Source organism: Trematomus bernacchii, unplaced genomic scaffold, assembly GCF_902827165.1.
Source record: "Trematomus bernacchii unplaced genomic scaffold, fTreBer1.1, whole genome shotgun sequence".
In the NCBI taxonomy this organism is placed as follows: domain Eukaryota; kingdom Metazoa; phylum Chordata; class Actinopteri; order Perciformes; family Nototheniidae; genus Trematomus; species Trematomus bernacchii.
In genome coordinates this window covers 728,113-743,851 of record NW_022987698.1, presented here as the reverse complement: position 1 = coordinate 743,851, position 15,739 = coordinate 728,113, and the positions used below count along the sequence as shown (strand labels likewise).

At 41.3% G+C, this 15,739-nt stretch overlaps 2 protein-coding genes across 3 annotated transcripts in view; one reads left to right on the top strand and one right to left on the bottom strand.

The window, feature by feature from the left end:
* The first annotated feature begins 395 nt into the window (after nucleotides 1-395).
* LOC117489343 lies at nucleotides 396-3,176 on the top strand. Its single transcript, XM_034138559.1, has 3 exons — nucleotides 396-498; nucleotides 1,082-1,231; nucleotides 1,624-3,176. The coding sequence occupies exons 2-3, from the start codon at nucleotides 1,084-1,086 to the stop codon at nucleotides 2,730-2,732; spliced, it is 1,257 nt and encodes a 418-aa protein (XP_033994450.1). The 5' UTR covers nucleotides 396-498; nucleotides 1,082-1,083; the 3' UTR covers nucleotides 2,733-3,176.
* A 5,113-nt stretch (nucleotides 3,177-8,289) lies between these two features.
* The window catches only part of trim62.1 (tripartite motif containing 62, tandem duplicate 1), a 33,763-nt gene continuing 26,313 nt past the window's right edge, over nucleotides 8,290-15,739 (bottom strand). For both annotated transcript variants that reach the window (XM_034139042.1, XM_034139043.1), the window contains exons 5-6: nucleotides 15,267-15,382; nucleotides 8,290-10,150 (exon numbers count right to left, since the gene is read on the bottom strand). In XM_034139042.1, coding sequence (XP_033994933.1) covers nucleotides 9,600-10,150; nucleotides 15,267-15,382 — 667 coding nt within the window. In that variant the 3' untranslated portion in view covers nucleotides 8,290-9,599. The remainder of the gene's footprint in view (nucleotides 10,151-15,266; nucleotides 15,383-15,739) is intronic.

Here is a 15,739-nt window from a genome sequence, read left to right as displayed (position 1 = left end):
CATATTAATAGGGTCTGAGGTTTAAATGTAACATATTTAAAGCATGAATGAATCATTTTGTGATGTGTTATGTGATCTACAGTCCAAAACTGCTGAATGAAACAACCTGCATGCTGTAACCTTTGAAACTAAATACTGTAGTTTGAACAAGGTGTAACAGAATTGTTTGCATGAACTATCTTTTGTCCAATACTTTAACTTATGTCACACACTTTTTATCTCTCACTGTCAGTTAGTTAGTGACTTAATCAGTTGTTAGACAGGTTTTCTTACTTACACAAACTGTGCCACACCCTCTCTGAGACACTGTCACCTCTACCCAGGCCAGGTGCAGCAGGGAGCACAGGAGGTGAGGGGGGGGGGGGGGGGGGGGGGGGGGGGGGGGGCGGGGGGAGGTCATTATCCCCATGAGGGCGGAGCAAAAAGAGAGGTGAAGAGAAGGATGAAACATTTGAAGCTCATACTGACATGTTGCTCTGAAGGCTCCTGTGAGTACAGGTAAGAACTAATGAACTTTTCCGCACTTTTAAAGCAGACTCTTAGTTTTGGGTTACCTGTAGTTTGACTGTTCATTCTGTAAACATGTGATAAGAGATTATGTTCTACAGGTTTAACAAGTCTGATTGAACAGTATCATGGTCTGGAGGTGGTTATGTTTACAGTCAAGTCACAACAACAAAGTCTGTCAGTACATTTGCATGTGTTCACATTACTGAGTAGTCTCATGGCATGTGTTTATTCATTGCTAGTGTTTAACATCACTTTTTTACAATCATTTTAAGTATGTTGACATCAGTTGAGCTTCATTCTGAGTTTCCTCATTTTTCAACGTCTGTAACTGGTGTATCTGGTCCGTAGTTCACTACTAATGTAAACAAGAAAATATTGATCTGCAACCACGTCAGAAAGATTCCCTGACAGTGGAAGGATCATGTAAAAACATTACATACAGATACATATTAACATTGATGGGGGGTTTACTGACAGCAGAGTGCTGGGAATTCCTGAGCTTCTCCACCCTGAGGCAGAAAGAAAACCAGTGTTTCGTTACATTTAACCCATGTATGTGTTGTGTTTGCAGCCATGGATGGTGTGTTGGAAGGAGCGACGGTGTTATGTGTGTGTAAACTGGCCTGCAGTCTGCTCTTCCTGCCATCGCTGACTTCCTCCTACAGTCCCGCCAGCTTCTGCTGCTGCTGCCTCCTGCTCTTCACCGACTTCCTGGTCACAGGTGAGCGTCAGTCCAGTGTTTCCCAGTATACTGCTCTCCCATAGCTGTATCAAAAGGGTTTAATGTTTTTTAACGCCTGAAATATCTCAAAGTGTTGTTTTCTCATTAAAAACAATACAGATGAAACAACTTGTTGAAACAAACTTGCTCAGCCATCAACTTTTAGGATTTCATTTCATTTGACCTGTTTAATAATGAACAAAATAGTTTTATTGTTACACTAATTAAGACACAAATGAATAATCCAGGCAGATGTTGTAAAACACGTCTTCAGAGGATCTTTCTAATAATATTGTTTTCTTCTTTTAAATTAGTTATCTGCTCCACCATCTTTCCACATACTGCTCTACAGTGACCTGACTGATTGACCCCTTTATTTTGTTCTCCTACAGTTTTTCTGAGTTTCCTTTGGCTCTTTGAGTCTTGGGTCTCTGAGCTGACCCTACTTGGCGACGTCATTGCCCTGCGCTTCCTGATCTTCCTCAGCGAAACATACGGTGCAGTGCTGCTCCTGATCACACCTCTGATCGCAGTGGAGAGTGTGACCAGACTGCCGCGGCCTCACTCTGTTGTCACTATCCGGAAGGCCTGTCCTAAAGTGGACTCTATCGAAAAGCTTTGCTTTGTTATTGAGGTAAATGTGGAAGAGGAGGAGGTCAACAAAGACAGTGAAGACACAGAAAAGCGCTGGTCTCATGTTGTCAGCTACCTCTGCTGCCTGTCAGTGTGGGTCGCTGTCGCCTTCAATGTCAGTTTGCGATGGAAGCAGGAGGAAGTGAGGGCAGTTGCCTGTTTGCACTCAACCAACTCCCTTGTCAGATGTTTGCCCAACATGTTCAGCCACATGCCAAGCAGCGTGAATCCCCGCTGGGGCATGGCCTTCCTCTTCTTCCTCCTGATCGTCCTGACCAAGAGCCTGGGCCTGATCAGACGAAACCTGGCCCCTGCACAGACACACAGAGAGAAATCGGGAGTTAACAACAATGGCGACAGTTGCTGTAAAGACCCTGTTCCAACACTGTCTTCCCCCTCCAGGCCTGTGAACCCTGGGATGGTGGGGTTGGAGCCAGAACAGTGTGTTGACCCAGAGAAAACAGAGAGCAGCTGCACTGTTCACAGAGCGTATTCCTGGAACAGCGTGCAGATGTCGGCGTATCACCATGGAGACTTTGTCCTCATCTCCCCTGAGTGCTTGTCTGTAGAGAGAGGACAGAAGCATGAGAGGACAAAGAGAGGTACACCTTGTGCATTTCCCCTTGAGGAACATGTGGACTCACAATACAGGAGCCAGAGTGGGTGGCGACAGAGGGGTTTTCCCTGCCCAGGGGTGAATGTAATGATAGGTTTCCTGGCTGTGCTCTCCATTTTTGTGCTGCCTCTTTACCTGAGTATGAACATTCTAGTGATCAGGACTATAGAGACTCTACTGGGGCTTACTATCACATCTTTAGTTTCATTTGCAGCAAACAAGCAACAGCTCTTACATGAAACAATTGTATAAAACCGACGGATGAGAAGAAAAAGTGGTGGCTGTTTGCAACAGGATCACCAGATTAATATTGCATGTGTGCTGACAGCAGGTCTACCTGTCGACACCGGTTTGAATAAAGTGTAAATAAGAATTTCGGAGCAGCTATTCACATGTGAGGAATAATATGTGGAAACTGCTGAAAGGTGATGAGGAGGCAGGTTGAGGCGTGCTTGCAGTAAGACACTAAATAGATGGCTGGAAGGCCTGTTTTTTACTGTGCAGAGCCTTAAGATCTGCGGTGATTTGTCATTACACAATGGGTTGTAGAATGAGCCTCTCCTGCATAAATAAGTCTAATCCTGGGGCAAACAGCATTTTGAAAGTAGTAACATTAAGTGTTCTGAAGCTGCATCATTTAAACCCTACATAAAGCAATGTATAAATAAATACTGAAGGACTTGAGGGTGTAACACAGATGTTGTTTCTTCTTCTTTTTAGTTTGGTCTCAGTTTGTAAATCGTCTGGCATGGCCTTCCATATGACATACCAAAGAAATCATATAACGTACCAATAAAAAAACTACTGTTGGCCTGTGCCAAAACACAATGTTTTTAGGCCCCTTGTTGTGTTTTAAGAAATCATCAGTAACAACTTAGGCAACTACTATGCTACAAAAATATATAAAAAACACCTTTATGGATCTTTTGTTGCCGATTACTTGACTTGCTTAGTCAATTAGGCAATTTTTTAATGCTGAATTACCTATTTTAAACAGTAATGAGCACATCTCTGTTAAACACAACATTTAGTTACCTTAGTTGTTAACAGTTCCTCCAAAGAGAGGTTACTTCTGTGAACCTCTCAGATAGTTTCATTTAAATATCCACTTGAGGGTCAAAAAGAGGTCAACCTAGTTTCGTGAAAAGTCAAAAAATCATCTCAAGACAGTTCTTGTGATTCTTTAGTGGACCAAAAGCCAAATATACAATAGTTTGAGAGCCACTGACTGGACTTAACTTGAATTTAAAAAGTACTTAAAACTAGATCCTACTCTGCAACAACAAAATACTTTTAGTCAAAGGGAAAATTTGACATTTAAAAAAATATAGTTTCTCCAATCTTACTGAGAGTTAGAGGAGAAGATGACATAACCCTCTTGTGTCTCATTCAACATTAAGCTGGTTAGCTTAGTTTAGCATTTTAAGAATTTATATATAATAGAAAAAGCACTAACATTGTATGTGATGTGTCCTACTTTATTTACAGTGCAGTAATACAATTCTGCATTCATTTGGAAAACTGCAGAATTTTCACAACAATATTCATACACAAAAGAAAAAAAATCACTGAACCATTCAGTGTAGTGAGTGATGATATGCTGCATTGATAAGGAGTTACAAGGTTGGATGATATGGAAGCTACTGAAAAGAAACCCAGACTTTTCATTAAAGAAATTGCTGAATTAAAAAAAAGTAATCATATAAAATAGAAGCACTAAAATACGCAAAACATACTGTAGAAGCTATTGAAAACAATTCTGGACACATTTATTATATACATTTTAGGATATGTTTTGAAAACCACATTCGTTTTGTGTCATTCATAGCCAGGGTAATTTATTGATGGTACCTAAGTGAAACCACTGTAGTTAACAGGAAGGCCACGGATGCTGTTTGTGAAACTGAAGAAGAGGACTTGGGGGGACGTCTGTCAAATATCCAACCCGAAACTAACTTCACCAGTCTCGTTCACTTTGAACAGAGCCCAGTGTTCATGGCGAGCAACCAAAGCACAATGACAGAAAGACATAAGTGGTATCTTTTATTTAACCGTAGCAAAAGATAGCGTGTAATTGTAGAAACTCCTCTTAGACAGCTGCATTGTACTCACAATATATGTCTACGCTGTGTCTTGTTTAGTGTGAATGAGAGCTACATGTCAACACCAGAGGGCACTCCTGAGCGAACATTTAAACTCCTAAAATGCTTTATGGATGAACTCTGGGACGTAACAGGAGCCGATGAAGGAGATTCAGGAAACAAAAGAGGGCTTTTTAAGGTTGACTTACCTGTGACGAAGCCTCAGGGCAGAGTAATAGACCTGCGTCTCTTGTTTCAAAGTGCGGAGACGTGTGCAGACAAATACTGAAACCGCAGCACTCACTGTCTCTAGCATGACTAAACAAGAAGATGCTTAATGCGTGTGTGATCATGCTATTTGAGGACGGATAGAGATAGTGTTAAAACACAATATGTATACACAGGAAAATGAATGCACACTCAAGACAAAAGGTTATAAGTGCAAGGAGTTTGTATCTTTGAGGATATATGTTTTAATCATATTAATGTGATGAGTAATATTAAGAGGATGCAAGAGTTGAGATCAATATCTTGCAAATTGTGTTTCTTGCTTTAACTGAACACCCACATGTGGTTTACTGCATTACCCTGAGATCCTGAAATTGCAAAGCAGAAAAAGCCAATACTGTACGTACCATACAGCAGACTGAAAAATGTAACCTAAAGATGTAGATAATCCTGTAATTAATCCAACATTTTGAATTATGTAGCCTACAAATAATGTATGAAAGGATGAAAAAGAGAAGTGCAATTTGACAATGCCACTATATTTTCAAAATACTGTACATCCGCCAGGGCAATAGAAAGTGTAGGGCTGCAACTATTAAATATATTTATTCTTAATTAATCTGTTCAATCTCAGAAACAGTCAAAAACCTTATTATCTTTTCAATAGTATAAAAGACAGAAAAAGCAGGAAATTCTCACATTTGACAAGCTGTAAAAAAAGCAGTTGTTAATTATGGTTGTGCCTCTTAATTTTTCAATAAACCAACTCGTTATTTTAGCACATCAAATGTTTTTGTAACCATTTAATCATTAGCAAGCTTTAACTTCATACATCATTCTACGCTAAGTATTTTAACAGTGATTTTAATTGGCTGCAGTTCTTTTTCTTTAACATCAGGTGATAGCCTAAGTGTGCTGTATATATATATATTTATTTCATCCTTTACAAGATTAAAAACCTTGCAGTTATGCCTCAGGAGGGCCACATCAGACTGGAATCAGATACGGGTCTCTCAAAGGAGAGCTCGGTGACTTTTTAATGGACACTTTCCCCTCGGGTGAAAATGTCTATTGCAGGATGGACACCTTCTCCTCGGATATAAATGTCTAAATCACTGCAGTGAGGGAAGAAAAGTACCCTGTATGAAAGCTGAGCATATGAAGCCTGTTGTCCTGAGGGTCTGCTCTGCTGTGAATAATCGGCACTCTGCTTCAAACTGCACAGTGTGCTGTGGAACAGCTGTAATCATGATGCAACAAGACTCAACTTCAGAGTGGAATAATAAGGCAGCAGGGCCCAAAGTTACAAAAAAACAAAACCTTTTCTGGGTTTTTGACGCAGTGTATGACTCAGATGTTAACTCTCCATCTTGATTTTAAACTGTATGATTATTAATTCCCACCAGTTTAACAACCAGTCATTCAAACGCATCACAGATGGCAATTGAAGGGGGCCCTATTGAAAGCGGCGGCTCACCCGCAGAGAGGGAACACTGAGCCCATGCACACATCTTGTTATTCATCATGTCACATGGCCGCAGCCTATGCCAAAATAGGGAACAGTAATAAAAAGAGTGCACAACCTCCCACCTCCCAGCTGGATGGCTTAGCAGGGCTGAGAGTTTGGCACATCTCAACTAAAATGCGTGGCATGAAACTCTTGTGAACTGCAGCAGGTATCAACAAGCTGAGGCAAAGCCTTCCTACATTTCAAAGAGTGTTTGTCTGCCTCCCAGATATGTTTCATTTTCAGAGTTTCAATTTCAACTAGCTTTTTTTCTTGCTCTCAAAAGTAATGTGATAGATTATGTTGACTCACTGACTAAAGAATTACGCCAGTGTCAGTATTAAAGCGATTTGACATGGATGTTCTCTATAGCTGCCTGTGACTCTTTAAAATGGAACATGTTAAGTTTGTACAGACATGTATGATACCCAGATAGGTCCTTTGGGGATCAACTGACTTCATCTAGGGCCACCGGTCACCGATGAGGGTACATTTATAACTTTGTGATACACTTTTTACATAACACACTTTTTAATGTTTTGGATGAGGGAAAGTTATGTGGGAAGAGTAAGAATTAAGTATTTTCAAATAAAGGCTCATGTAAAAGTGAAGTCACCTGCCAAGCCGAGTTGCAAGTCTTTTTTTAAATGTTGTAAAGTTTCTGACTTGAATCGAGGTCTCGACTTGAAGCTTGACCTCTGTTAATGAACTAATGCACTCCAACTAGGATGGCTAGGACTAAAAAAGCAAATAGTGTGAGATGAGTCTAAAAAAAGCAACATATATTTCATGGGTCAAATACATTTTGTTCATCTTCAATTGGTAATCCTCCAGTGAACCCTCAGACCTAGCTTGTACCTAGATACACAGCGATCTGGTACATTGGACCTTCGGCGGCAGACACATTTTTTAGTGCCACAGCTACTTCTGGATCATGTTACCTGAAAAAAATGAATCCAATAAGTTCAACAGAGTAGCGTACAGATTTTTAAAATCTTATTTGACAATCTAAGGCCTCTGCATTGATGCTCATCGAAACCAGGACAAAGATAACTGGCTTATTTTAGCAGTCATTTATTTGACATTAAAACATTTCCCACAAACCTCAGCTGCGGCTGAAGAACACTTAAGAGCGTTCACACAAGGATGGGTTCAAAGAGGCCACCATCAAAGACACAATCATCATTATAATCAGTAAAAGTGTCATAGTTATCATCATAAATCATTTTGAACATTAAGCGTCACCACCACCAGTAACCCAACACCACCTCACAATAATCTCCTTCTGAATATTCAAACAGGACGTGGAGCAGACTCCACTGAAGTCTGCAGCTTAGCAAACCAGGGTCAAATGTAAGTGTTTTTCTCTGAAGCACCAGCTGGTTGGAATCTACCTCTCAGGTAGAATACATAAGAGAGAAGTAACATTACTCAACACTCTCCTGAATGTTTAAACCTTGGAAATATCTTCACACATAACTACATGGATCCTCTTGCTGAGTAAATCCCAGAAAACAAACTGTTGCAGGTTTTATTTACCCAAGTGCGACTGCTTCTTGAAACATGCTCCTGTAGATCACTGCAAGTTAAAACAAATACCATAAATCATTTTCAGATGATCACCATTTGACCCTAGTTTGCATCATACTGCGCGTACAGGAATCACATCCTAGAAAAACAAGGGCACTGCCCCCATCTTATTTTAAATGGACAACACAGACAACACACACACAACAATGCTTAGATGTACAGCGGCAAAGGGAAAGTGAGGTGATTTGATAGTGTTTGTTATTCTAATGGTAGTGTAGATCTATAAAAGTGTTACCCAATTACCCAAGTATGTCATAATAATCACTCTTAGCCACTGCATGGGTGTGCTCAGAGGGCCAGATGGGATTTATCAAGCACAACCAACGCTGGATTTAAAATTATAGCTGAACCAACAAACCCGTGCACATGCCCGCCCGCCCCCCCCCCCCCCCCCCCCCCCACCCACAGACACGTCTCTCAGTATGCTGGACTTGGCTGAGCGACCAGAGCCTCTTAAGAGCTGATACTGCAGGACTTGTGTACAGCTAATGATAAATAATACTTGAGGCACATGAGGCGAAGATATAAACAGGGTCTCAGGGGAATTATAACACATTTTCTTCCAGTCACACAGGAATAGCATTTTAGTGCATCCTTTATAATTTCCCTTGATATGGACCATTTCTCAAAAACATTCAGCTTCATTTAATTAAAATGTTATGATCTTAAATAAGATAGATCAGTGGTGTTTGTATAATCTGTGAGTTATACTTCATCTTGAACCCTTTAGGTTTCCACATCAGACAAGTTATGCTTTAACAAGTAGAGATTCCAGTCTCACCGGGCTGTTTACTCAGATGGTATGATTTCATATTCTTTAGGTTTTGAGAGAAAATGAGCAAAACATCATGACTAATAATCTAAATGTACTTGAATTTAAAAACCCCACACATATGCCAGTGTATGCTGTTGGCTAGCATACTTGTGGTTGAAGAGCAGAAACTGAAACGTGAGCCAGCATGATGAGAGACTTCCTTTTTTTTTAAACCGTGATACTCTATATACAAACATGCACGTATTTACTTTACGTTTTTTCCCACTGGGCAAGGTACGGGCAGCCGAACAAATACTACTTTGTTATTTGTGACGGATAATGGCTGGATGACTTGTGAAAGGAGAACAAGAGCTTTCCTCGCAATAATAAAGAATAGACACCTGTGTGGAGGAACCAAGACCCCGGTCTCAGACAGGGGGTAAAAAGTGCGAACAGACTTTAGAAGTTCATGGTGGACTGCTGGACAAACGAAAAGGAGCCGAGTGCTGTCGATCACATTCCACACACAAAGCTAAGCCGACTGTACAGCACAGAGAAGACAAGTGACCAGTCTTCAGTGTCCTCGCCCTGGACAGCAAGGGGACGTAAGGAGAGCGTTGCCCCCTGGGAGTGTGCAAGGTGGGCCTGGGGGCTTTAATCACTTTCTTTTTGTACATACACAGACCCCAGAGGAGCCCGGGGGTCCGCCTGTCTTCTTCTAATGTTATCTTTTCAATCAAAGATGCGTAAAAGAGGCTCAAGTGCAGGCCATTATCGTTTCAAGTGACACAAAAATAACAGCGCAGGACTTTAAGAGCAACATCGAGCACAACTCTGAACTGAACTGAAAGAAAAAAACATTTCAAACACCTTATTAAACACTTTTTAAAACTGAATATCTTTTTGAAACCTCCACAAGTCCTGTGAATGATCTCTCAGGACCACAGATGCGTCAGCTCTTAGAGGCGCACAGTGTTGATGCGCAGCGGCTGCACGTTCTTGCCGTTGGCGTGGCTCTGGCCCGGGCTGAAGTAGGGGAAGACCTTGGCGGGGAATTTCTCCCGGTAGGTGTAGAGCCAGGACATGTCGTCTGCATTGTAGAAGATGAGCAGGCCTTTGTGGTAGTCCAGGTACACCCCCACTTTCTCCAGCTTGCTCTTGACGTTGAGGCGGGTCCACGGCTCGGTGCAGGCGCTGTACTGGTTGCCGTCGTGCATGACGATGCAGTAGAAGCCGCGGCTGGGCTGGATCTGGATGCTGCCCTTGCGGCTGACTGTCTCGTGAGCCACGCCGATCATCCACTGGGTCTTCTCCGACACCATCACCTCCCAGTAGTGCACCCCCGACACGAAGCCTTCTGCGCCCAAAACGGACACCTCAACGTCAAAGCGCCGCGGGGAGTCCTGCAGGGGCTGCGGGTGGAGGTTCCCGTAGGCCACTATGGTACAGTCGTCTGAGAGGATCAGTCTTTGGTGGGCTGTGATCGGGTCGAGGGTCAACGCTGCTGGCACTGAGGAGGACAAGAGAATAGGAGAGATAGTTTTAGCACCAAGAATCTGCATTTATTTCTGTGGAGGAAATTCTTAAAGGTCCCCTATTATACTGTTTTTCATCAATATATTATAGGTCTCAGATATATACAAAACATGTCTCCGAAGTGTTTGGCTAGAAATACCAAACAGATCATGCATTGTAGCATCCCATAATCCCCTCTGTTTCAGAAGTGCTGATTCTCTGTCTGTTACTTTAGATGAAAATAAGGAGCCACTCCCCAAGCCCCTCGGAGATATTTGGTTGAAAAGAACACAATGGTGCTCTAGGAGGAGATGCAGGTGATAAGGTGGGGGGGTGTTACCTTGGTTGGTTATTGGCTAATGGTTACACAAGCCAAAAAATCGTTATGACATCATAAAGTGGCCAAAATCTGATCAGCTCATTTTCAGACAGGTTTTTATATAAATGGATCAGGACAAAAAGTGAGCGAATATTTCTTCCTGAAACTCTCAGATTCTCTTTACACAGAGGGGACACATGTTTATGTACAAAAGACATGAAAAAGTGGATGTTGCATAATAGGTGACCTGATAAATGATTAATGGACAAAGATTGTCTTTTGTTATATTTAATAAAGTAATAAAGAAAGTCCATATACAAGTGAAATCGATCTCAGATGCAGGAACAGAGCAACTTCATTCTCAGAGGGAAAAATAAGTTCTGCACCCCGAACACAGCTTATACTATATACTCATGAAAGGAATCAGCCAACTGGTCCTACACCCCACCATTAAACTATAAAACTCCCTTGTCCTTGACATTTGCATATCCCTCTTTTACACTTCCTTTAGCCCTCCTGAAATGTAAATCCTTAACACATGTCTCTGTTAAAGACATACAAGACTAAAAATACAATTGTTTAAAAGGCAATCAGAGTATAAGACTATATGTTTTAAATGATTATATGATAATTTGACACGACAATTTCATATTCAGTTACGGGAGATAACAGCCCAGACAAACAGGACAGTCGTGGTAATAAGTAAGTATGAAAAAAACAAAGCAAACACATCGATATGTTATGACTCAGCTTGGACAAACAGAAAAGCGAGAACTGCAGTGTTATTCTTAGAGCCTCATTTTTCTTTATCATTGCAAACGCTGTGTGAACAGTGTTATGCTGAGGTAGTGAGTAAATATATCCAGGCTGCTCAGGCACTTTACAGGAGAGGTAAGGTCAAGTTTATGAACTGATATTTGAGACACTCACACTGAGGAGGTTTTATCACAGGCCGCAGATTAAAAACAAATGTACGTCTGGTTGGAAAATACATACTGAAAATGTTATGTTTTGTCCAGGAGGGCACTGAAAAGTACGTGTTTCTGCCTTTAAGGGTGATCCACACAGAAAGTGTAATTGGCGTCCTTTACTTTGCTGACTCATGGAACAGATGCACTTCTATTTGATCAAAAAACAATCCACAAGGACTACATTGGGAAATATTATTATTTCGATAATGCTGATTCCTTATCAACCCTCTAAACCAGGGGTTCCCAAACTTTTCAGCCTGCGACCCCCAAAATAACGGTGCCAGAGACTGGCGACCCCGGTCTGTTGATGATCAGAGGCTGTTGTTGGGGCTGCATAAACGTTTTTTTATTTTTGTTTTGTAGGAGACCATGCAGGCCTCAGAGAGTTAAACTTGGGCCTGCGACCATACAGTAGTTTTACTGTATTTTGTTTAGAAAACAGCGGAGGTTTGTGTCATACTACATGCGGTGTGTTTTGCATATCTCTCAGTAGTCTGTTGTCTCGGACATAAACTCCGTAATAAATGTAGTCTACATTTCATAAGAGGTGTAAAACCTGAGAGCATTTTAAATCGCATTTGAACAAAATGCTTATGATCTGTAGTTGTATTGTTGATTTATTGTGTGAACGAGGCGATACAGAGAAGGTTAAGCTGTCATTATTAGGCTGTTATGTACTGTTGGAGTGGTAAGCAGGCCTATTGTTTTTGGATATTTGTGGAGTTAGGTGCTCCGTGAGTGTTTTTTTATTGGTTAAGTGTCCTTGGTATGAAAAAGTTTGAGAAACACTGCGCTAGTGGATTGTCAACGGGTGGAGCCTCACTGCGGGGAAATTATACAGATGGCCAGTCGGCCCCTGGAAAATGTCTATGCACACGTTATTATTAATAATATATATTTTTTAAATTGATAAAAAAAAAATATATATATTTTTTTAATTTACAATTTTTATTTTGTAATCATCTCGCGACCCCCACTCGGGGTGGCGCGACCCCCACTTTGGGAACCCCTGCTCTAAACTATTTGTGTCCATTACATTTTGCCGAGTCAACCAACCTGTCCTTTTTTTAAAGATTTTAAATCCCATTACCACAGTGGAGGTTTATGACATTTCTTTCGTGGCGCCCGAAGCACTGATACATTTATTTTTACATTTATTTTATGGCATTTCTTAGACAGTTTTGACATTAGAGAGAGACAGCAAAGACGGGGAGAGAGCAAGAGGGGATAACAAGCAACAATGGTCCGCAGACACAATTATAATTGGATATTACATTTACATGGTAAACGCTTGAAACCTGTTTGCTATATAGTAGAGGAACAAACCCCAGCTCTCCATACTGTGGACAGTTTTCATCGGAATAATGTTTGTATTAAGAAAATATTTCCTCTCTGTTTTAGTTGTTTAAAGGGGACCTATTATGCAAAATGCACTTTTTGATGTCTTTTATACATAGATATGTGTCCCCGGTGTGTCAGGGAACTCACAAAGTGTCAGAAAACAAAACCCTCTCTCTTTTCCTCCGTACCCACATCTCTAAAAAAAACAAAAAACGGGGGTGCTAAAAAGCAGATCCAGAATTTTCGCTCCTATTACGTCATTGGCGACATCCGGCACACGTGACACGTCCCAACCTATCGTCTCCGGCACACGTGACACGTCCCAACCTATCGTCTCCGGCACACGTGACACGTCCCAACCTATCGTCTCCGGCACACGTGACACGTCCCAACCTATCGTCTCCGTATAGCTGAATCGGCTCTCGCAGCTGTATGTCTGTGTATTTAGCAGGATTTCAATGCCAAGACACTGCTAGATATTTTTTGTAATTTGGATGAGCTGACACATGAAGACAAATAACCTGGTGGAGACATTACATAATGTAAAATATCAGCACTGCCAGAGTGAGATAAGGTGATTAAAGCCATGCCCTGTGGTTAAAGAGTTCTGATGGCTTGTTATTATACCGTGCACACAAACTGCTACTCAACTTTTATTTCAGACTAAAGAGCAACGAGTGCATTGGATACATTTTTTACAATCAGTTTTTACCTTCATGCATGAACTAGACTATTCAAAGTCAAAAGCTCCCCAGAGTCTGATGGGGAAGCTTGATTTTAGCAATATCAGACCACAGTCTGAGTGCAAACAATACAGTGAAGCAGTAATTACAGCGATGGGAGGAGCCACTCGCTCCACAGGCCCGTAGGAGCTGTTTCTCTGTGTAGTTTGGGGTTTTAGGAAAGGATTATCTGCAGCCATGTCTGCTTATTAGGGAACCATATCAGGCTGAACAATAACGGCTTGTTCTCTTTGCTCTCAGACATTTCTTTCAGTTCATCTATATTTATATCAGCCGGGATAAAAGGAGGTGAAATGTCTGGCGCCCGGCCAGCGGACAGGACAATGCCTTCTCCTGTCAATGACAGATCCAGTGTTTGTTACAATCAAGTCATTAAAATTTCATAACCTGAGTGCCTCTTTGTGTCGTACAGAGAAACCTGCAGGCAGACACACATCAGTGGAGAAACCATTTTTCCTGCTGAACATGAGAGGGGTGGAAAAAAAGGACAGTGTCGGGTAGTTATTCCCACTAACCCATCAGTGCCAGCGAGTGATGAGAGATGATGGGAGGAATGTCTTTATTTTGTGCCTGGCAACCGCTGGTGATGGATCGTAACCAATTGTTCCATTTGGCAGCCAGTCAAGGGAGGCCAACAAAAACCCGGCCTGGCCTCCCCTCAGCAGGCAGAAATGGGAGAAGTGATTGAGGGAGTGAAAAATTCCTCCGAACATTATTTTCAATAATCTCCTCTGAGTGAGCGATGGCTGCAGGGCAGAGGGAGTGGAGCTCCTCTCAGCGCTGTCAAACACAGAGGGGCATCTCCGCCCTTCAGGTCCAACACCATTTCTCATCCAAGGAGGCAAAACAAAGCCAAAAGCATCCCAGCAATCCTAATTCAGGTCAGAACATTGTCTGCACTCTGTGTTTTTGAGTCAGACATCAGCTACTGAAGGATCATTAGATAATCAAATAAAGGAGCAGTAATACATTTTAGAAATATGGTTGTTTATATATAGTAGCATTAGATTAAAAGACTGATACCAATCTCTCATATGATCGTTAAATTAAATAATAAGCAAGAAGAAAGTTAGCTTAGCATAAATACTGAAAAGAGCTTTTGTAATTCCTCTGTCCAAAGGCAAAACAAACCTTCCTACCAGCAGCTCTTGCAACAGAAAAGTATTTAACTCACTTACTGACTTTAATAATACCATTGTGTTATTCTTACTTGCTAATGTTTATTTCCATTTACTGGCTTTCACCTCTTATCTAAGCTTGGGAAAGGTCCTTATCAAGAAGATTTGTTGCGATGTTGTGCACCAACAGTATGACCTTCAACTTCAGCTGAACTGAGAACATCCTGATATTCCCTCCCTAACTTCCAGAATGCGCCTTTTATTATCGCCAAGCTTAACCCCCCCTTTCTCCTCTCTGTGTTTAAATATGAAACGCAAACTCTGGTCTACGTCTTTCACTCTACTGACAGTACGCTCTCTGTAAGGCTGACTGACCTTTCTTGCAAGAAATAAAATACCACAAAGACAGCTGAATGGTTTGATTCTTTTTCCACATTTGAAGTGCCACCACACTCTAAAGCTGGCTAAACAACAACTGTTAGTGGTTTAAATTGGCAACTGTGCAACCGCATCATAAGAGTATAAACACAACCCCCCCCCCCGGATTTAACAGAAGAGATCAAACATGTTAATGAGTTAGCTTACTGTATGTACATTTGTTCCAGTTTTGTTCACATACCTGGTGAGATATCTTGGAAAAGCGACTTCCATATCGTGTACTGTAAGGGCCCCATGTACTTAGATGTCGGGAAATCTTCATACGTCAGATTGGTCTCATGTATCTTCCCTTTAATCCTGGCGGGACAGAAAAATAAAAAAACAACCAGATCAATAACTGTCTTAATCCAATTTGCTGCTTTCCTCCAAATAATACTGCCACTTGTTCAACCAACAAAGTCGATGCTTCATTGTGGTATGAGCCTTTGAAATCTGCCATTATTTAAATTAATCAGCTGACAGACTGCCTCATAAATCACAGGGATGAATGTATTAGTCTAACACCATTACAATATCATTCAATATGAACCTCCACATGAATCACCCCTACATGTTCCCCAACATTCAGGAAAGATATTGAGTGGGTCGCTTTCCACATGAAAAATCCTGAAAACAACAGCGCAGTGTATTGAAAAAGGGATATATTGGATATAT